The sequence below is a fragment of the Triticum dicoccoides genome, chromosome 2A (genome assembly GCF_002162155.2).
Source record: "Triticum dicoccoides isolate Atlit2015 ecotype Zavitan chromosome 2A, WEW_v2.0, whole genome shotgun sequence".
NCBI classification, from domain to species: Eukaryota; Viridiplantae; Streptophyta; class Magnoliopsida; order Poales; family Poaceae; genus Triticum; species Triticum dicoccoides.
The window spans coordinates 211,538,917-211,559,992 of record NC_041382.1 but is presented as its reverse complement, the minus strand read 5'-3'; the positions used below and the strand labels follow the sequence as shown (position 1 = coordinate 211,559,992).

The window sequence follows — 21,076 nt, the reverse complement described above, 5'->3', positions numbered from 1 at the left end:
GAAAGATTGAGCTCATTCCGCATTTCAAATATTGCCCACATGATCACCAAAAGGGACTAGCCACAAAAAAAGCCAATAGTTCACATGATCTACCATATCTAGAAGTTTTTAGTACCGCAAGATTGTTTGATCCTCGGACTACATTATTCAGGAGGTCATTTACAACCGGCTGAAGCTCTCGGTAGTGACCAGATTGTGTGGTGGTCGGGGCTAGACTATCTCATCCAAAGGACCAGAGTGTCTGGTGCCCAATCCAATCACCCCAAAACCTTATGCTGCCACTAGACAGTCTGCCCCTTCGGACTGTCCGGTCAACTGTTTGGCCGACTAGAATGCTCTATGGATAAACCAGACTGTTCAGTAGGTCAAATTTTATGTACTCTTCATAAACCCTAGTTTGTATAGTCTGTTACCTGACTGTCTGGTCTAGATCGACCTGACTTTCCGGTATGTCATTTTTGGACTATATCGGGCAGATTTCACTTATCGCTATATAGGGAATCATCCCAAAAGCAAGATCCACTCATTCTTCACACATTGACCAATTACTTTTTTAGTTCAGCTTGATTTGGATCCTGGGCACTTGTCTTGTTAGTCTTGGAGGTTGGAGACTCCTAGGTGTTAGTTCTTTGGTGAGGAATCAACTTGTTGTGATTTACCCAAGAAGTCTTTGAAGGTTTGGAGGCCGTCTCAAGGTTTACCACTAGTGATAACTTAAGGAGAATAGGATGAGTCTTTTGTGATCTTGGTCTGACTTTATGCTAACACTCATTTCTCCAACTGTGATTAGCTTCCCTCCAAGGAAGAGAGCATTGGGATACATCCTCGTCTCCGTGTTATCTTCAACCCTATCTCTTTACTTGTAGTTTCTTTGGTCAGTTAACCTTGCATTCACTATAAATTGTTGAATACACTACATTGTGTTTCTTACCTCATCGTAGCAATTGTTTAGGCCCACATTTATATTCCGCATTGCCTGACTTGCTAATAATCAATTAAAATTTGTAATTGTACCTATTCACTTCCCTCTAGCTCCATCCTGATCCTTTCATTTTCTTCATCAGTTATCCCCCCAATTCATCCCCTGATTCCCACATACTCAGGCCCTCTCTCTCAACATCCTTCTCTCTTACCTCCTTGTAGAGATCTTGATGTCGCCACCACTATCTCGCCGTGTCGCCCTCCTTCACAGCCACACCATGTGCGCCACTTTCCCACGACTCCCAAGTTGCTAGTGCCTCCATGACGATGACTATCGGCACTGTTGTCGAGGTGTTGCAAGGCGTTCACTTTTCTGAGACGACAACACCACTTGTCATGCTGCCGCAAGGCATCAGGATGCAAACACCGCAAGTGTGGGTCGTCGACAACATCAGGGAAGAATGCGATAATAAAAGGAAGCAACCTGCTCTCTCAGTAGCAATGTGTGATATTTTGTTGTGGTGTCAGTCAACACCGCGGCGCTGGTGCTGAGTCCGAATCAGCCCTGAGGGTGCAGTGTCACAAGTGAGGCACCCAGTGTTGTAGAGCGATATGCGGTGTAGCGTCACCGGTGTTGTAGAGTGTTAAGGTGCTGCAGGAAAGGGCGGAGATGTTCAAAGCACCGACAACGGGAGGCGGGATGTTGTGATAGTGGCCATAGATGTTACATTGTTACGGTGATGAGGCATCAGCAACGCGGGGGAGGGAGGGATTCAATGACAACGATGATGTGAGGTGGCGAGCATGTTGCAGCGCCGAGGCACCGCACCAACGCTACTGCAAGGATGAGGACGCCGGTGTTGGGCAAGGACAACCTGTTTTGCAATGGAGCAACTCGTAGCAACGGATATGCCGAGAAGAAGGCGAGGAGGAATCTATGCTGGTGGGAAAACTCAATCCAATGGCTATAGGCCGCAAGGAGCAATGCTACACATACAGGTAATTACAGGCAAAGTTTAATTACAAGCTGAGTTGGCTTAACAAAATTGGTAGAAGAAGAGTGAGGCGAGACTATCTTGGGTAGAAATCAGGGGGGTCCGAAGAGATTTAAGAAAATGCCCCGTAAATGCCTGTAAAAACCCGTACTTTTAGGATTATTGGGCCGAAGATATGACTGTTGCGGAGCAATCTGCTTACACCTAGCATGGACATAAGAAAAATACTACCACCATTGTGACGTTTTTGGTAGACTAGAACAGAGGAAGTAACATTTAGGAGAGCGTGATAAAACCACACAATTTTCTCCTGTGGTACATGAATATACTGACAGCTTCGAAGAGTGGGTCCCGCGCGTCATTCACGGCTCAAACTAATTCTTCAGCACGTTGCAAGTCAAAGCCGTGACCACCTTGGCCTCTCTTCTTCTTCTTTAACGGTGACCACGCCGGAGATTTTCCGCGACAACCATGGCGACGCGCCACCGCACGTTCTACCGCCTCGCCGCCACAATCCTCATTGCGTTCCTCCTCACACCACTGGCCGCGGCGCAGCCGCCGTGGCAGATCTGCGGCAAGAGCGGCAACTATGCGGCGAACGACACCTACCAATCCAACATCCGGCAGCTCTCCGCCACCCTCCCCAAGAACGCCTCCGCCTCCCGGACGCTTTTCGCCACCGGCAGCGTCGGCTCCCTACCGGACATCGCCTACGCCCTCGCGCTCTGCCGCGGCGACGGCAACGCCTCCGCCTGCGAGGCCTGCGTCACCACCGCCTTCCAGGACGCGCAGCAGCTCTGCGCCTTCAACAAGGACGCCACCGTCATCTACGACCCCTGCTACCTCCGCTTCTCCAACCAGAACTTCCTCGCCACCACCAGCAACGACAACCTCATCGGCCTCAAGAACTCGCAGAGCGTGAGCTCGCCGGTGGACGTGTTCGACGCCGCCGTCCAGACACTCCTCAACGCCACCGGGGACTACGCGGCGGCAAACTCGTCCAGGCGGTTCGCCACGGGGGAGGAGGGCTTCGACACCAGTAACCCCACCATCTACGGGCTCGTGCAGTGCACGCCCGACATGTCACCGGCCGACTGCCGGAGCTGCCTCGGAGACATAATTACGCGGATGCCGCAGCGTCTCAGCGGGAGCATAGGCGGGAGGTTGATTGGGGTGCGGTGCAATTTCAGGTACGAGGTGGTCCCTTTCTTCTCCGGGAGCCCGACGCTGCGATTGCCGGCACCTCCAGCGCCGCCGGCTCCTCCTCCTGCGCCTGTTAACGTGACGCCGACGGCGACCCCAGGAGGTGAATTGCAAACACAAAATATCCTCAATTTGCAGTTTCTTCTAGCACACCTGTTTGGCTTATTCAGTTTAACATACAGGTGCATTGTTTATTCCTTTCTGATTTTCTGGAGAATGTTGTTCTTTTGATACTTTCTGATTTAGAGCACCTTCTTACTACTACTATTTAGTAGAAATTTCCGGTTCAAAATTTGAGGCAACCGAGCAACACCTGAATTACTGACAATGGATTAACTGGAAACTAAGATGTCAACAAATTTGGGTAGAGGTCATTATCAGGATAATCCCATAGAGATACAGACCGGCTTTGTTTAGTTAATGATGTAAACATGTCTGCAGTTCCGTCCCTATCATTTGCTACTTGTTTGACTGGTATTGCTTTAGGATGCAATCCACAATGACTTTTCTGCGAAGCATTCAACAAAGGGCAGCCCCAGTGCATGTAGCTCCCGCTTGCGCAGGGTCTGGGGAAGGGTCCGACCACTTTGGGTCTATTGTACGCAGCCCCAGTGCATGTAGCTCCCGCTTGCGCAGGGTCTGCGAAGCATTCAACAGTCGGCTATATTTCAAATGACGGTATTAGAAGCTAGCACTACACGTGGTTGAATGAATTTTTTAAGTTAGTCCAAATCTCATGTTTGACACCATGATTTCTTTGGATTGTTAGGACCTATCCTGAATAGCACATTGTGACTTGTTAGTGCTACATTACTAAGTTAGTTCTATCATGTTTATGGGCCAAGCTGCACTAAGCTTCCTAGTGCCTTCGCTTTGGACGTCAAAATTGACTGCAAGAGGAGAAAGAGTCTACGCATCTTTACAAAGCAAACATGATTGCAGCAAATGTATTAGCTACCAGCGCCAAATATTTCAGAATATTCTGAGCCGTTTCTATGGTATTCTGAATACCTATTTCTGAAGTTGATGCCATATGTTTGCAGGAAAATCGGCAAATAATGTTCTGGCTATTGTGCTGCCTATCGTTGCCGCAATTCTTGCTATCACTACCGTTTGTCTCTGTTATTTGAGGAGGAGGAGGAGGAGAATACCAGCGAGGAGTAAGCTACCACATGGTATGTTGTCTTAAACTCTTGACAGTTGGAATCATGAATAGGTAGGAAGAAAACCAATGAACTTACCGTCGGCTTCGACCTACTAAAGGGATGTTTGGATGAGTAGTACTTCTTCCTCTTCCTTGTACATATTCCTCTTTCTTAATGAAATGATACACAACTCTTCTGTGTGTTCGAGAAAAAAATTAGTACTTCTTCGGGAATTTCGAACTGAACCATTAGGAGTTGAATCCATAGTGCTCTTAACGAAATGGTCCCTAGTAGGGGACATTAGCATCTACTTTTGATAGAACTGAATTTCTGTTTAGATTGAATTTTGTTATCACCTAAAAATAAAACAGTTTACATCTAGTTAAAAAACATAAAGAGTCATGAAACATGCATATGGTGGAATTGGCTGCGGTGCGCCGGTGCCTATATATAATGCATCTCTATGTCTATGTGCTTTCTGACAGATTCGACTAATCATGAAGACATAGATAGCATTGATTCACTTATCATTGATCTATCAACCTTACGTGGTGCGACGGGTAACTTTGCTGAGGCAAATAAGCTTGGTGAAGGAGGATTTGGTGCAGTTTATAAGGTACCAGCCATACCGATTCATTAACATACTTTTTTCAGCTTCAACAAATGAGTGCTTACGCTTATGCAGGGAGAACTTCCTGATGGTCAAGAAATAGCTGTGAAGAGGCTCTCCAGGAATTCAGGGCAAGGAATAGGGGAGCTCAAGAATGAGCTTGTTTTGGTCGCCAAGCTTCAGCATAAGAATCTTGTCAGGCTTGTTGGCGTATGCTTGCAAGAGCATGAGAAACTGCTTGTGTACGAATACATGCCCAATAGAAGCATTGACACCATTCTTTTTGGTACTAATTCCGATCATTATTTCAGCAATAGCATAACAACTACTAAAGCCAAGCATTGCATGGAAAAATCCGAAGGAATTATTTTGTCCAAACACTTGGGTGTTGGAAAACTGAACTTTACTCATTCACGGTTTCTTGTTCAAATGCCAGATCCGGAGAGAAGAAAGGAGCTAGACTGGGGAAAGAGATTAAAGATAATAAATGGGATTGCTAGAGGATTGCAGTATCTTCATGAAGATTCACAGCTGAGAATAATCCACCGGGACCTTAAAGCTAGCAATGTTCTGTTAGACTCTGATTACACTCCGAAGATTTCAGACTTCGGCTTGGCAAGGCTATTTGGAGCAGATCAATCACGGGAGGTCACAAACCGTGTTGTTGGAACATAGTAAGTATGGTCCAATTGGCCTGACGATACTCAAACATATGTCAACTATAATGACATTGTGCTCCTCTTGCAGCGGATACATGGCCCCGGAGTATGCAATGCGCGGTCACTATTCTATAAAATCGGACGTCTTCAGCTTTGGCATTTTGATGTTAGAATTTGTGACCGGACGACGAAGCAGTGGCTCCTTTAACTTCGACGAGTCTGTAGACCTCTTAAGTCTAGTAAGTTCTTGTGCTGATTCTGAACTCCTTAAGGAAGTACTCCCTTCGTCCCATAATGTAAGACGTTTTTGCAAGCTAACATAACTTGCAAAAACGTCTTACATTATGGGACGGAGGGAGTAACTTTTGTAAAAAAAAATACTGACTGCTAATTTGATACAGATATGGGAGCATTGGAGCACGGGGACAATGTCAGAGATCATAGACTCATCTCTGAGAAGTCATGCACCAGGTGACCAGATGGTGAAGATTATTCACATCGGGCTGCTCTGCGTTCAAGATAACCCAGCTGATAGGCCCATGATGTCGACAGTAAATGTCATGCTTAGCAGTAACACTGTGTCTCTCCAGTCTCCATCCAAGCCATCATTTTTCATCGCCAAGAGCGGCACATACTCAACTCCATACTCGGGGTCGTCATACCCTATGGCTTCTCAGTCGACCGCTAAGTCAGCTATGGCGTCACCAAATGAAGTTTCAATCACAGAGCTTGAACCAAGATGAGGGAAGGATTGCAAAGGATAGTCGGTTTGTTATCATCATCTTATGAAGGCCCTAGTACATTTCTGCTGCTGCATTTTTGGAGTGAATTGCAAAAAACATCGACACTTCAGGCTAGGTTTGCAGGTACCACACATATACGAAATTGTGCCAAAAAGCACTAATTTTTTTCATAATTTTTTGCAAAAAACACTAGTTGCTTGTTTGGACCGTTTTAAGTGCGTTTATGACAAGGGGGGCCCGCATCCGTCGACGTGGCAACACTGTTCACACGGCAACGCCGTTAGACGGCGTTACACGCCGCTGGCGCACCGGTTCGAGCCGGGCCGCTTAGTCTTTGAGCCGTACCCCGCCCGGTCCGCTCCTCTCACTCTCTTTTCCTCCCCCGCACTCTCTCCTCTCAATCATGGCGACGGCTGGCGGCACAGGCGGCGACTGCGGCGGCTCTGTCGGCGCTGGAGACGATGGTCCACCTGTGGGAGATATATGCGGGAGCTCAAAGCCTAGCTGGCCGTCGGATACGAGCAGCCCCAGCCAGAGCCCCCAGCACTGTCTCGAATATGTGGCGGCAAGATCTTGGGCCAGGGCAGTGAAGGAGAATCCGTCGGAGAGTCACCGGATTGCCTCGTCATTCGGCGGCGTCTAGTGAGTTTCCTCTTCCCTCTCCCCTCTTCCCTCTTCCTGTAGATCGATTCTAGGGTTAGGGTTAGGCTTTTTGGCACTGTTAATTGGTGCTCTCTTAATTGTGATTTAGTTGCGGTTGATTTGTAGTTAACAAAGTAGCTAGTTGACAGAGTAGTTAGCAGAGTAGCTAGTTGATGATGTAGTCAGCAGAGTAGTTAGCAGGGTACTGTACTTGGAGAGATCAATTTGCTTTGCTTTGACAGTGAAGTTGACTGGTTTTCAGAACTTGACAGTGGTTTGACGAGGCAATCCGGTGACTCTCCGACGGATTCTCCTTCACTGCCCTGGCCCAAGATCTTGCCGCCACATATTCGAGACAGTGCTAGGGGCTCTGGCTGGGGCTGCTCGTATCCGACGGCCAGCTAGGGTTTGAGCTCCCGCATATATCTTCCACAGGTGGACCATCGTCTCCAGCGCCGACAGAGCCGCCGCAGTCGCCGCCTGTGCCGCCAGCCGTCGCCATGACTGAGAGGAGAGAGTGCGGGGGAGGAAAAGAGAGTGAGAGGAGCGGACCGGGCGGGGTACGGCTCGAAGACTAAGCGGCCCGGCTCGAACCGGTGCGCTAGCGGCGTGTAACGCCGTCTAACGGCGTTGCCGTGTGAACAGTGTTGCCACGTCGACGGATGCGGGCCCCCCTTGTCATAAACGCACTTAAAACGGTCCAAACAAGCAACTAGTGTTTTTTGCAAAAAATTATGAAAAAGATTAGTGCTTTTTGGCACAATTTCGTATATGTGTGGTACCTGCAAACTTAGCCTGAAGTGTCGATGTTTTCTGCAATTCACTCGCATTTTTGGTATTTTTCTCCATTCACCGAAACAGTCTTATTTCTTATTTAGAAAATAGATAAACTCAATGCTTTAGATTATATAATATGTTTGTAGGTTTTCCAATGTGGAAAATTCTAGAACAAAGGCTCCTACTTGTACAGTTCTGTATTGTAAACAGCCAAGTACCGGGGAAACCGGTTTACAAGCCCGCACAAAATGATCATTCCCATCACGACCTTACTTGATTTTTTCTTTTGAAATTGTACATTTGGGGACGCATCCTGGGTGAACCAACGAACAATTTACTTAATCCTAACTTGACACGATTCCAGTATTTTGATTTTTCCAAGTCATCCAAGGACTAACCTGGCAAACATTATAACAAAGTAGTGTTCAGTCTGACACCCCTACCGATGAAACCATTGTTTGATCCTAATATTGGATTAAACTCCTAAGGGGCAAACTACGGAACTTCCAAGAAAAATATTTCTCATCCAAACAGACCTTCTGTACATTTTCTGAAACGACAGACCTTCTGTACATTTTCTGAAACTGGACGGGGCTAGACTTTGGCAACTGCAGCCTGCAGCTACATTATTCTGAACTTGCAGGACTGGGCCCAATGCTGACGCCGTGGACATGCTGGAGGACGTGGCCGAGCCGTTTCTCCTGGCGTAGAACACCGGCTTGGGCGGGGCCTGGAGAGACACCGTGTCGCTGCCGAGCATCATGACCACCGACGACATCGCCGGCCGGCCCGCGGAGTCTCAAGCTACCGCCCAAGCACGGGTCTATCACCTCGGATACCGACCCGGCCGTCCACTGCTCCCACACCTGAATCATTGAGCTCGTGGCGATCAGTCAAGAGTTGTGCTGCAACGATCTTGAGACAACTATCCAGAATATGTTCACGAACATCACTCACAAGCGTCAGCAGATCTTCCGATAGCCGGGAGGTGTAGCAGTCGTTCTTCTTCTTTCCCGTCACGATCTCCACAACCATGACGCCGAAGCTGAACACGTCCGACTTGACCGAGTAGTTCCCGCGCAACACGTACTCCGGTGCCATGTAACCACTGACGACGGTCAATAAGAAAAATGGCGTTGAAGTTTAGTTGCCTATATGGGAAGATTAGTTTAGCAACATCTGCCGCGGCATTGCTGCGTGCGTTACGGTATCATTACTCACTATGTTCCGACGACACGGCTGGTGATGCCCTGCGTCTGGTCTCCCCTGAAGAGCCTCGCGAGGCCGAAGTCGGAAATCTTGGGGTTCATGTTGGTGTCAAGCAAGATGTTGCTCGCCTTAAGGTCGCGGTGGACTACTTTGAGCTGCGAGTCTTCGTGGAGGTACCGTAGGCCTCGAGCGATTTCGCTTATGATCTTGTACCTCTTTCCCCAATCAAGTTGACCGCGCTTCTTTTTATCTACGCATCACAATGAGTTGAGAAGGCGTCAGTGGATCCAAAATTTTGTTACTGAAGATAGTGTGGCTGTCAAAGTCAATGATGACATAGGCCATTACTTTCAAACAGAAAAAGCGCCGGTGCCTCCCAGCTGCCCCCCGGATCGTGGGTTTCGTCTGGTCTCGCCGGCTGTATTTTTGCACTCATCCGGCAAAAAGTGAGATCATGAGAACGTGATTGAAACTTTTTTTATGCGCCGGCACTAAAAAAATATTTCTGAGAGGCTTCTTGGAGGGCCGGCTGGAGATGCTCTAAGCTCCCAGGAAATAGAGCCCTGGGACTGGGAGCGATCTTGTGTTTTTTTTTCTCGTGATTTCAGCTCCCCTGCTAGCGCACGAGTATGCAACCGACGTTAGCTCACGCAACCGACGTACAACGTCTGGTCAAACTCCTCACGCCGCATGTCCGTGTTGGGCTTGCATTGTGCTTTGTGTTTCAAGAGAGAGAGAGAGAGAGAGAGAGGAGGGCTGATTTGGGGGAGGAGGTCAACCACCGGTGCTTGGCATCTTGGGTGAGGATCGATTTTGGCGAGGTGGTCGTTGGAGAGGAGGCGCCGACTTTCAGGTGGAACGTCGTCCTTCTGTCCGTGATCTGCCGCCGCATCACCCATGTCTTCGTGTGTTGCACCTGCTTCCTGCTCCATCCCACGGGCCGGACGGTCTTGGCCTGGTGAGCCTTCCATCTTCTCTGCCCTCTTGGTGTCGTTCTATTTTGGCTAGAGATTTTGATTGGACATGCTATCATCCCGTATGTGCCAGCTAGGTGTTTGATAAATTGCCTGCTGTATTTTCAATCTCTCTCAACTGCAGCGACGAGTCAATGGCCAACTGACAGCGACACATGGAGCCTGAAGGAGCAGGCGGTGGGGGGAGCTGCAGGAGGCCAACAAGGCCCTCGCCACCGCCGCCCATGACGCACTCCGACGGTGCTAGGCGGGAATGTCTGTCGCGGCCATCTTCCTTAACCGGCCATGGTCTGCATCCCATCCTACCCCTGCTCTCTCTCAGACGGATTAGAAATTGGATATGGCTCATTTGGGGTTAATTCAATTTCCGAGAAGTAGAACTGTGATTCATTCTCAGACAACTTTTCTTTTTGTCGCACTTCCTGGGCTGTCTCTTCGGCGATGCAGCAAACAAAGGAGAGGACGAGTCTGCAGTGCAAGGTCAGTTTGAGCAAGCTTGAAAATACACACCATATTATCATGCACATGCTGTGCAAGCTGCCGGACCGAACTGTAATTGAACTCTGAAGGCGGGTTCGACCTGTAGCGTTGTATTAGTACATCCAGCCAACATATAATTATGCAAAAGTTCACTTTGTCTGTCCAGTTCAGATTCTTCTCTATTTCTCCGGTTCCTACTTATTTCGGATGCTGGGTAATGTGCTTTGTTTGTTGAATTGCTAACGTTCCAATCCTTCAATTCTAGAGAAGAATTTTGAGGATTTCGTTCAATCAACTGGTAATATGGTAAAGCTAGAAATGATCTCAAATGTTTCTCAACATATGCACTAAAAATATGTAAATTGTTGCTCCAAAAATTACAGGGGAGCACTTAACTGTTACGCTCACAATCCTAGGAAAACTATTTTTTTTGTAATTATCCTTTTTGTCGTTAGTATTCCTCAAGCAACGTATAATGTATATGCACATCTCAATCACTAATTGCGGTATGCTCTGCAAATGTGTTCTGGTCATCATGATTTTCTGGTAGATTAATTAACCTTTTCTTTTTCTCTGTTTATACCGAAAAAGGCTCACGCCCCGCTTTATAGATAAAGCCAATGCCAAAGCGAACATCCACAAGGATCACACAGCCACAAACACACACAAGATCCACACACACCCACAGACGCGGCACACGAAGGCAAAAGGGTTAATGCTGAGGGCACAACTCAACAAGCCCAACACACACAACCAAAAAGGCACACACGCCAAGAAGCCAACCACTAGTCGGGCTCCGGGGGTGGCGGCGGGAGCGGAGGCGCCAGGCGGAAGGCCAACGAACGGAGGTCGGAGAGTAGTCTGTCGATGGCGTCCCGATCCGGAGGGCGGCTAAGCGGCCGCCAGAGCTGCAAGTAACCACACATTTTAAAGATGGAGTCAGTCGCACGTCGAAGGGGCACCTTCTGAATCACAAGCCTATTGCGAACCGTCCACAGGGTCCAGGCCAGCACCCCGACGCACAGCCATCTAATATGCCTGTCGCGAGGGGGGGAGGCCTGAATTTCGGCGAGCAAGTCAGGGAAGTTAGTATTACACCACTGTCCACCAACCGTTTCACGGAAACACGACCAAAGGAACTGAGCCGTGCAGCACGAGAAGAAGATGTGATTAGCATCCTCAACCGTGGCACATAGGGGGCACATTCCATCACCCGGGCCATGGCGCCTGAGGACCTCCACGCCGAAATTATAGTTTTTGTTGTTGAAATCTGCATCCCTTATAAATTATGAAGTATGGTCTGCAAGAAACTGTTCTAGAGCAGCCACGACAATTAATACTCAGCATTGAGCGCATCTACAGTATATTGGTTATGTTAATCGTGTGGACATGCTAGATTTCATGCTGCTGACAGTTTCTTGCAACCATATTATCAGAAGTATCATGTTGTGGCTTATTTACCTGGGACTAGCTTCTCATGTACTCTCTCCGTAGAGAAATATAAGAGCGTTTGGATCACTACTTTAGTGATCTAAATGCTCTTATATTTCTTTACAGAGGGAGTAATATCCTTTTAGTAACGGTCTTCCAACTTCTGTGCATTACAAAAAGGAGCAGACCTCATTTATATTTGAATGATAAGGTGTTTTTCCTGGCAAAGAGACAATTGCACTGCTAGATAAATGCTCAACACCTAAATTTGATATGGAGTTTTTCTATTCTACAAGTTAAAATTATCGATATTGTTCAATTTATCTGAATGCTAACTCTAGGTAAGAGGCACATTTATTCTCAGCAATTTAAACAGTACTACACCAAGTTTATTTGCAGTAGATACAAACAAGAATATACATGAAGATTGACTTTCTTTCTACATGTTTTGTATTTCATCTGCTAACCTCTGTAGCAATTTTTTCGTTGACCACAATTTCTGTAGTCTGTAACAATTTTTATTCGCGAGTATGTTCATATCAGTCAATATAATGCATCTCGCACTTATTTACCTAGAAGGTAATTGCCGCAAAATTTATGAAGTAATATTGGTTGTGTGCAGCAATAATATTGTCACTCTCTGTTGCTCCTTTCAAACGTTGTAATTGTTGAAAACTTTCATGAATGATAATCATGATATAACCGTAATGTACACTTGCAAAATTTGATGAAATAGTATGGTCTCACGTGCTTTGCACAAAAAAGAGAGCGGCAACAGGAGATTCGTGTGGCTGTTACATGGGAAAGAAGGATGGCGTCGGGAGAAGGTGGATGTGCAGAAATGGCAGCAGATCGTGGCCATGGGGAGGTTTGTAGTGGGGTCGGAGTTCCATGGCTTCCTCGTGCTCCCTGTCAAGTTTCTGGTGGAGATGCCTCATTACTGCACCAGTGCCAGGTACCATCCCTCCATGAGGTATTGCAAGCTTTCTTCTCTTTACTTAATTATGGATGAACTTCTGGTGAACAAAACTCCATGTAGTTTGCCAATTTGTAGCTCAGCGTGAGCAGCTCTTGATTTCTTAGTTCTTGCTTGATGTGGGATGTAAGCATCTCTATTTTGTGATAGTTAGAATAGAAAAAATATATTATTCTTGTGGTGTAAAAGCCATGTACTGTAGGCTTTTAGTGATTTATCAGATGCAATGTACATGTTTGTATTTCAGCTTGTGTAAGTAATTCAGAAAGTCAACTGAATATATAGTGAAGTAGTGCAATATCAGATACCAAAGTTGAAAACGTAAGAGTGTGTATTGAATTGGTGAAATTTGGAGTCAACTCAACGCAGCAAAGATCATATCAAATGCTTGCCCCTTTTGTTCAGTGAAGGAATCAAACTCTGCACTATAAATTCTTCTCAACATCATTGGGTGACTTTCAGTTGACATTTCAGAAGGCACCCTTCTGTTTTATACGTAACTACATATTTTATATCTCTCTTATCAATTTGAAATTTCCCTTGTTTGGTGGCCATTTGAAATTGCGAAGAAAATGTTGCATAGTACCCCCTCTGTATCAAAATATAAGACATTTTTTGACACCAAGGGAGTATTTCCTAATGAATAGTGATAATCAATTCTAATAGATTGAGACACATTTCTAATTTAAGTACAAGAGTAGTTACATTAGCAATATTATTTTGTCCATGCCTCGGAAATAAAATATTTGTGATGATAGCAAGGCAATATAAGCTTCAGCCTCAACTTCTGAGTATAAGCATTTGTACACAGTTATAACGCATGAGTAAATATCGATGCATCAATCCCTGGACTCGTCTTTGAGTATGTATCGTGCGGAGGAGTGTTAATTACGCCTTACATGTTTGCTTTGCTTATAATGCTTCTTGCAATTTAGCAGAAATAATTGGCCATGCTTACCTAAATTATAAAGTCATAGTTTCGCTCAAAGTTTATTCCATTCAATTGCAACTATGTTATCAAGCAATAGTCTTCAGCTCTATATAATGACTGCATTTCTGAAAAAAAATAGCTTTGTCTCACTGACTGCATTTCTTAAAATGTCCAGGTATTACATTTCAATTCCTTTCTTTTTTGAGACAGATTCCGCTTTTGGATTAGTACAACTGCCAACTTACCATTTGGATCATGTAGTACTTTTCTTTATGTTGCCAGGCAACCTAAGTTTTTGGACTGTTAATAGCTAAATGCTTGTAAGAGCTTCTACTGATTATTCCTTTCGCTTAATCACTTATACACCAGTAATGTGATTATGAGCGTCAATGAAGCCGAAGAAATTAATCCTAGATTCCTTTCTGTATCACAAAATGATCTATTGTTTGATGCGATTTGGAAACTATAGCATTTCAGAAAAGTGTTTTATTGTCTGTACTGTCGCTGGGATCTCATGAATGACCTTATTAATTAACAGCCTACTTTCTCTCGGATGCCATAGCAACTACAAGTCTTGGACACGATGGATAGGTCAAATGGGGAGGTCCGAAGGTGTAGCTCAAGTGTATCTGTATTTGTGTCTCATAATTGTCCAGGAACTTTGATTTTTTCAATATCTGTATCTGGTTATAAACCCATAGTGATGTACATTGGGAATGTTTGTGGAGGCTACAAATTTAACCAAATCTATGAAGTTTATGTGTACTTTGTTACAAATATGAACTGTTGGTGATGCTGGGAATGTTTGGGAAGGCTACAAACAGACCTTGTTGATATCATGTGCTTTAGCAAAACTGTTTTTTTTTATCATTGTTATATCGAGCAATACTGATTTCAGCCCTATAATTAAAAGCCTGCCAACTCAGATTTTCTGTCAGGTGAAGCACACAACGAAGAAATCAACCGTAAGAGCCCAGGTAAAAAATAATCTAACCTCATGAACGACTGAAGTACGGCACGGCAAAGCGCGCGACACCCTCTGGTACCTTGTACACTGCACCAAATCCGCCTTCACCAAGCTTGTTGCTCTCTGCGAAACCCCCCGTCGCAGCTCTCAGCGTAGAAATGTCAATGAGCATCGATTCTACGCTTTCCATGTTCTCACGACTAGAATCTGATGAGGTAGACGCATTAATTAATTATTAGTTATTAATGCAAGGGCATACTCCAATATAGTATTTCTTTCAAGCTGTGAAGTTTGAGGATTTTGCAGGGCTTTACATGGTTGAGTTGCTCCTGCTTGTGGCCTCCTCATCCTCCTCCAGATACAGAGCCAAACAAGAAGGTTGATTATCACCAGAGCTGCGATGGTAGGCAGCACAATAACAAGGACCGTGGCAATAACGATGAACTTCCTTTCTGTGAATTGACAAAATGCCCACCCGCAAATGAGTGTCCCAAAGATAATTCGCCATCAATTTCTTTAACATTTTATCTAACTTGCCGTGTACTAGTACTACGCCATGACTCCTGAAAGCTTTTCTTTAACAAAAAGCTCCCTTCCGCTTTTTTCTCCTCGTACCCTCGTGTCGCCCCCACGGGCGACCCAGTGGGAACCCTAGCCGCCGTCCTCTCGGCCCTCCTCCGCCTCCGCCTCTCCTCGCCGCCGTCCGCAGCGCCGCCGGGCAAAGCTTGGCCGGCTGGGCGGCGGCGGGGCGTCTCTCCCCCTTGTTCGTCGCGGCTGGCACGGGGCAGCCAGATCAGGCGGCACGTCGGGCTAGCGTGGGGCCGGGCAGCGCGGCGGGCGGGTTTCTTGATGACGTCGTGCGCGGCGCGGCGGCGGCGGCCTGCTCGCGGCGTGGTGACGGCTGCGTGATGGGCAAGATCGGTGGTCGCGGGCGCTGTCGGGTTCAGATCAGATCCAATTCTGGGTCTTGGCCATGAACACCGTCGGCCGCCGCGGGTTGGTGGTGGTCGTCACTGACCTCGCCAGATCGCTGGATTCGGCGCTGGGAGATCTATGATGGATTCTTCTCGATCCTCCTTCATGGTGGGTTGAGCCCCATGGCGCTCTCGTCTCTGCAGCTTTCCGTTCGTGGTCCGTTGCCGGATCCGGAGCCGACGGAGGTTTGATGGTATAGGATGGGGACTGGAGGAAACTTTGATCGGCTTGTTCGGTCCGGCATCGGTGACGTCTCTCGACGCTGTTACCCTTCGTGGAGGCGATGTCGAGGTCTCTCATATCCACCTCCGAATCCCTCCCGGACGAAAGTCCAAAATACAGTCTGGATTGGGCGGTGGCGGTGTCCTTTGTGTCGTACCCTCCATGGAGGCGCCATCTTGGGAGGTTCTGCTGTTCGGCGGAGAAATGCTCTGGGTGATGGGCTCCGTGTAGCTCCAGCAGCGGTGACGATGTGGAGGTTGCCAGGAGGTGGGGCGTTGTTTCTACCATGTCGAGGACGACGAGTATTTGGCGGCATGGTGCAGCTGGATATTGACGACAGATGCGGCTGGATGGACGAGCGTAGGGCGGTGGTGCTGTCTGGTGTCATGGTGGCGTCAACAGCTGGCCTGGCAAGGTCTTTGCGTCGGTACCTGCTCTGAAGATGGTTAGGTGGATGATGGCGGCGGTAGCCTTGGTGAGTGCGCCGGATCGGTGTGTGACCCATTCCTAGTATGTAGCTGGGATGGGGCATCCGGCATTAGATGTTAGATTTTGGTGCGATGTCTGTTTCGTATTAGGCTCGGACATTCGGCACCCCTGTATCAAAGGGATAGGTGTACCGACATGTGTCGTCAAAATGGTGGCTTCAGGCTTATTGATGTAATGCTTTGTAAGTTCCTGAGAATAATTAATAAAATGGTTGCATGTATCGTCTAGATGCAGAGACCGAGGTACATCCTCCTAAAAAAAAGCTGAAATTTTCTTAACACTGTGCAAGTCTAATGTTGTGTGTGAACAAAATTATAGATGGCGTACGTAGATTTTTCCTTTTTCTAGATGCATGCATGTCAAGTTGTCAACGATGGATAGATAGGGAGAGTGGGAGATGACACAGCCTAGCATGTTAATCTTTGTGTATAGGAGTAGCCACTGAATGATTGCTAAACGAGCACTAATAACAATCTTCCATGGATTTATAGAAAACAAGTTTTAGCCTGCTTTTTGCAAAATCTGTTTTACTTACTTTTTTACGAAGAATCAGTTTGTAGAAAAAGTTGTTTGGATTCGGAAAGTGTAAAACAGCTCTATGCAATTCCTTGTTTGGAGGATTCCATTCTCCCCTCACGGTCGAAGTCGTCTTTTTCCCCACACTTGCGCGTTCAAAGCTGCATCTCTAATTGATGCTCTGGCCGTCTCCTAGACGCCGCTGCTCGTCTCCGCCTCAACAACCTTACGCGCGGACGCCGGCGGTGCATGCGAAGGAGGGGACACCATGCTTCTCGTACCATCCCATCCGGTACCAGCTCGCCGACGGCGCATGGGATCGCTGCCATTGATGGCAAGCTGGCTAGTTCTGTGCCGCCCATGACAAACTCCTCCGATGGTTGGGCGTTCGATTCACGCGGCAGCTGTAGGTTCGCCGGAACGACGATGGTGTTTTGGCGCTCAGCGGGCACAACAATGATGCTGTCGGGGCGGACTAACTGGCCGCTTGCCCTTCGTGGGTGCCCCTCCGGTGTTGTGCCGTCCGTGGCGGTGTTTCAGCGCTCGGTGGGCATAACAACGGTGTTATCGGCGGCACATTGACGGTCGATTCAGTGTGAATCGGCTGGTTGCGAGACGTCCATGGTGAGCTCCTCCGTTGATTGTGCGTTCGAGTTATTTACCCAAAACCATTACACTTGGGGCTAGGGTAACCGGTCATACCACATTTAAGCCATGTCACAAAAAACACCAACTCTGGGACTAATCGGTATCGCGGAGCACTGACTGGCCGTTTTAGCCGCGGAAACAGCGAAATCGACAGGTCGGGCCCACCTGTCGGGTCGACGCGGCGCGGGCTGACGGACGCCGTTAGACGGAGGGGGACGGCCGTTTCCGCGCCCGTGTATTAGGTCACGCCCCTACCGTTTCGTCCTCCAATCCCTGATTCAGTTTTCCTCCCGCGCGTTCCTCCCGCTCTGCTCATGGCGACCAGCTCCGGCGGCGGCTATGGCGGAGAAGGTCTCAACGGCTCCGACGGCGGTGGTCGTTCTTCCAGTGGCCGCCGCCCGCAATGCGACCCCGTTAGCAAATTGGGCCGCAACCCTGATGGCGATTCGCACTCGACGACGGATTGGGGAAAAGCTGTCCTGCTGCCACCGTTGCAGCATGCAGAGGAGGCAGAGAAGGCTGCTGCGGACGCAGAGAAGGCGTCGGCGGCGGTTGATTCGTTGGGGGAGGAAGTACCCCCCGGGCATCCATCTCCACCCAGGTAAATCTCAGTGCAAAAATCTAGGGTTAGGGTTCTAGCAATACTGCTTAGTTAGAGTACTCGCTTAGTTAGGATGCCTAGGGTTACTTCTAGCAATACTGCTTCGTTGGGGGAGGAAGCTCCTATGCCTAGATGAAGTTTTTTCTTTGTTTTTTTTTCTGAATTACTAAATGTATCATAGTTTATTCTGCATTTGTTGGCTCTTGTGGCATAGATCTTATTGTTGTTACTTTGTTTTATATGTGAATATGTCATAGCTTTTATTGTGTCACTCAAAATGTCATGGTCATGAATTTGATTTGTGTTCTGTAGGCTTGAAAATGTTACTGAAAATGTCATGGTCATTAATATGTTTTAATATGTTTTGTGTTATGTAGGCCTGAGGAGCCATGGTCATTATATTTTCAGTTTCCTTCTAAAGATGCTGCCAAAAATATGCCCTTGTGAAGATGTATAAGAGAGACATCACTTATGGCAGTTTGCTTAATGTGATGGCCAAAAATGGATATGGAAGTGATGCAGTATTTGCTACTTGAGGAAGGATTGCACATGGCTGCAAGGGATTACTTTCATCAGAAACAACACTGAAGTGGATGAGATGATAAAGCAGTTTAAAAGCAGTCAGACACTATGTTTGTATGTTAAAGAGGGGAAATTAGATATAAAGCAAGCACCAGTTTAACAAAAGTGCAGAAGATGAAGAAGTGGACCCAGATGAAACAATTGAAGATTTAACAGTGGACCCACCAGTTGTATTTGCTGTTAATGAGTCAGGTGTTGTGCACAAAACAAACACTGATCATGTTGGCTCATCATATTTTGTTGGTACACAAGAAAGTGTGAACCATATGCCAATAAAATCAGTTCCTCCACCATGCCAGTTACTGCTTGGGACACAAGATCACCCAATTGAGCCAGAGATGGTAGATGCAGATGAGGAAAATAATGCATTGCAACAGGTTAACACTCAAGTTAGTGTTAATTATGCAGATTTCCAGTTTGATACAGATGAGGAGGAGCATGCAGGAAATGAGGACACATCTGATGAAGATGATGACTCAGTATTTGATGAAGACTTTGTAGCTCATGAAGACCTCCCAGATGCAGATTCAGATTCCATGGACTATGAAGAAGAAGATAATGTAGCTAGAGAAGAAGAACAGATGAGGAAAGTGGACAGTGATCTGAAAGACACAATTGCTGACATTAAAAGAAAGAGAGCTCAATACATGAGCAGTACACACTGTGAAGGAGACACAGACCCTGAAGATTTATATGACATAGACTTGGAGGAAGAGGATGATGACTGTCAAGAGATAGCAGTTCCTAAGCCTGTTGAGAAGAAGATAAAGAGGCCTGGGCCTACTAGTAGGTCCCACTCTAGTGCTAACAGAAGCATGAATGAGGACTGGTATCCATCTTCAGAAGAGGATGATACAGGCTTTGAAGCTGATGATGATGGCAATGAACCCATGTCTTTTATAATCCCCTCTGGTAGAAAGAGCAGAGCTAAGAAAAGACCACCTAGGGTCTGGTATGATGAGGGCAGGATGCATCCAGAGCATCAATTCCAGCTTAGGCTTTGTTTCAGAGATGTGTACCAATTTAGAGAGGCTCTTGTGAATTTGCATGTGAAACAACTTAGAAGATACAAATATCACAGAAACTGCAGTGATGGGGTAATAGTGTGTTGTGATGGAGAGGGCTGTCAGTTCCACATGGTTGCAACAAAGATCAGTAATGAGCCCACTTTCTGCATTAAGAAGATGGTATTGGAGCACACATGTCCCACCCAATCTGAGAAGACAAGGATCAGCTCCAAGTGGCTTGGCAACAAAATGCTTGAAACTATCAGATCAGACCCCAACACTACTGTACCTGCTATAATTGACAAGGTAAAGAGGCAGTTTGGTGTTGAGGTGCCCAAGATGATGGCATGGAGAGCAAAGAGGAAAGCAAAGGAGATTGTGCTTGGAGATCACAAGAGGCAATACAAGAGGCTGAGAGATTTTTTGGAGACTGTGAAGGCTATAAATCCTGGATCAAGATGCATTGTCAGTACTGTGAGTGAAAAAACAAGAGAAAACCCAACTGCAGGACCAAGGTTTCATGGTCTTTTTTTCTGTTTGAATGCATGTGTTGAGGGATTTTTGAATGGATGCAGGCCATTCATAGGCCTAGATGGTTGTTTCATTAAGTTAACTAGTGGGGCACAAATACTAGCTGCTACTGGAAGGGATGCAAACAACAATATGTACCCCATAGCATTTGGAGTGGTTGGAGTTGAAGACACACCAAATTGGTCATGGTTTTTGACTCAACTCAAATATGCCCTAGGAGGGACTGAAGAGGGAAAATTTGGGAAGTACACATTCATGTCTGATAGACAGAAGGTGAGTTCATCTACATCTTCACTTGTCCCTAAATTAGTACTCTAATTAGTTCATTAATTTGTTTAATTAGTTCTGCATTCAGTGTATTTAGTCTAATTAGTTCTGCATTTAGTGTATTTAGTTCATTAATTTGTTGAACACTTACCCTAGTTGGCATGTGTATAGTGGTAATGCATCTTGTCGACAATTAGGTCAAGAGGGCCTAGGGTGGCCCAAAAGGGCCACCATAGCCTAAACAACCTTTCTTTTAACCCACCTATCCTAGTTGGCATGTGTCGAGTGGTAACGCATCTTGTCGATACTTCGGTCAAGATAGCCTAGGGTGACCCTTATGGACCACAATAGCCCAACCAACCTCCCACCTACCCTAGTTGGCATGTGTCGAGTGGTAACGCATCTTGTCGATACTTCGGTCAAGATAGCCTAGGGCGACCCTTATGGGCCACCATAGCCCAACCAACCTCCCACCTACCCTAGCTAGTTGGCATGTGTCGAGTGGTAACGCATCTTGTCGATACTTCGGTCAAGATAGGCTAGGGTGACCCTTATGGGCCACCATAGCCCAACCA

The 21,076-nt window shown here is 46.8% G+C and overlaps 2 protein-coding genes and 1 pseudogene across 6 annotated transcripts; 2 read left to right on the top strand and 1 right to left on the bottom strand.

Moving 5' to 3' along the window:
• The first annotated feature begins 1,444 nt into the window (after positions 1 to 1,444).
• LOC119354266 (cysteine-rich receptor-like protein kinase 6) lies at positions 1,445 to 6,465 on the top strand. Of its 2 annotated transcripts, XM_037620980.1 has the most exons (7): positions 1,449 to 3,222; positions 4,163 to 4,294; positions 4,750 to 4,880; positions 4,950 to 5,160; positions 5,311 to 5,548; positions 5,622 to 5,772; positions 5,935 to 6,465. In XM_037620980.1, exons 1-7 carry the CDS (start codon positions 2,388 to 2,390, stop codon positions 6,274 to 6,276), a joined length of 2,040 nt encoding a protein of 679 aa, XP_037476877.1. In that variant the 5' UTR covers positions 1,449 to 2,387; the 3' UTR covers positions 6,277 to 6,465. The 2 variants fall into 2 exon arrangements, with proteins under 2 accessions (XP_037476876.1, XP_037476877.1); XM_037620979.1 differs by having other exon boundaries at positions 1,445 to 3,222; positions 4,950 to 5,548.
• Positions 6,466 to 8,077: 1,612 nt separating this feature from the next.
• The window catches only part of LOC119357794, a 19,042-nt pseudogene continuing 6,043 nt past the window's right edge, over positions 8,078 to 21,076 (bottom strand).
• On the top strand, positions 9,507 to 14,476 carry LOC119354265. Of its 4 annotated transcripts, XM_037620977.1 has the most exons (5): positions 9,507 to 9,862; positions 10,003 to 10,166; positions 10,326 to 10,358; positions 12,526 to 12,762; positions 14,235 to 14,476. In XM_037620977.1, exons 2-5 carry the CDS (start codon positions 10,132 to 10,134, stop codon positions 14,359 to 14,361), a joined length of 432 nt encoding a protein of 143 aa, XP_037476874.1. In that variant the 5' UTR covers positions 9,507 to 9,862; positions 10,003 to 10,131; the 3' UTR covers positions 14,362 to 14,476. The 4 variants fall into 4 exon arrangements, 1 of the variants encoding a protein (XP_037476874.1); XR_005170751.1 differs by having other exon boundaries at positions 10,326 to 12,744; XR_005170752.1 differs by having other exon boundaries at positions 10,003 to 10,358; positions 12,526 to 12,744.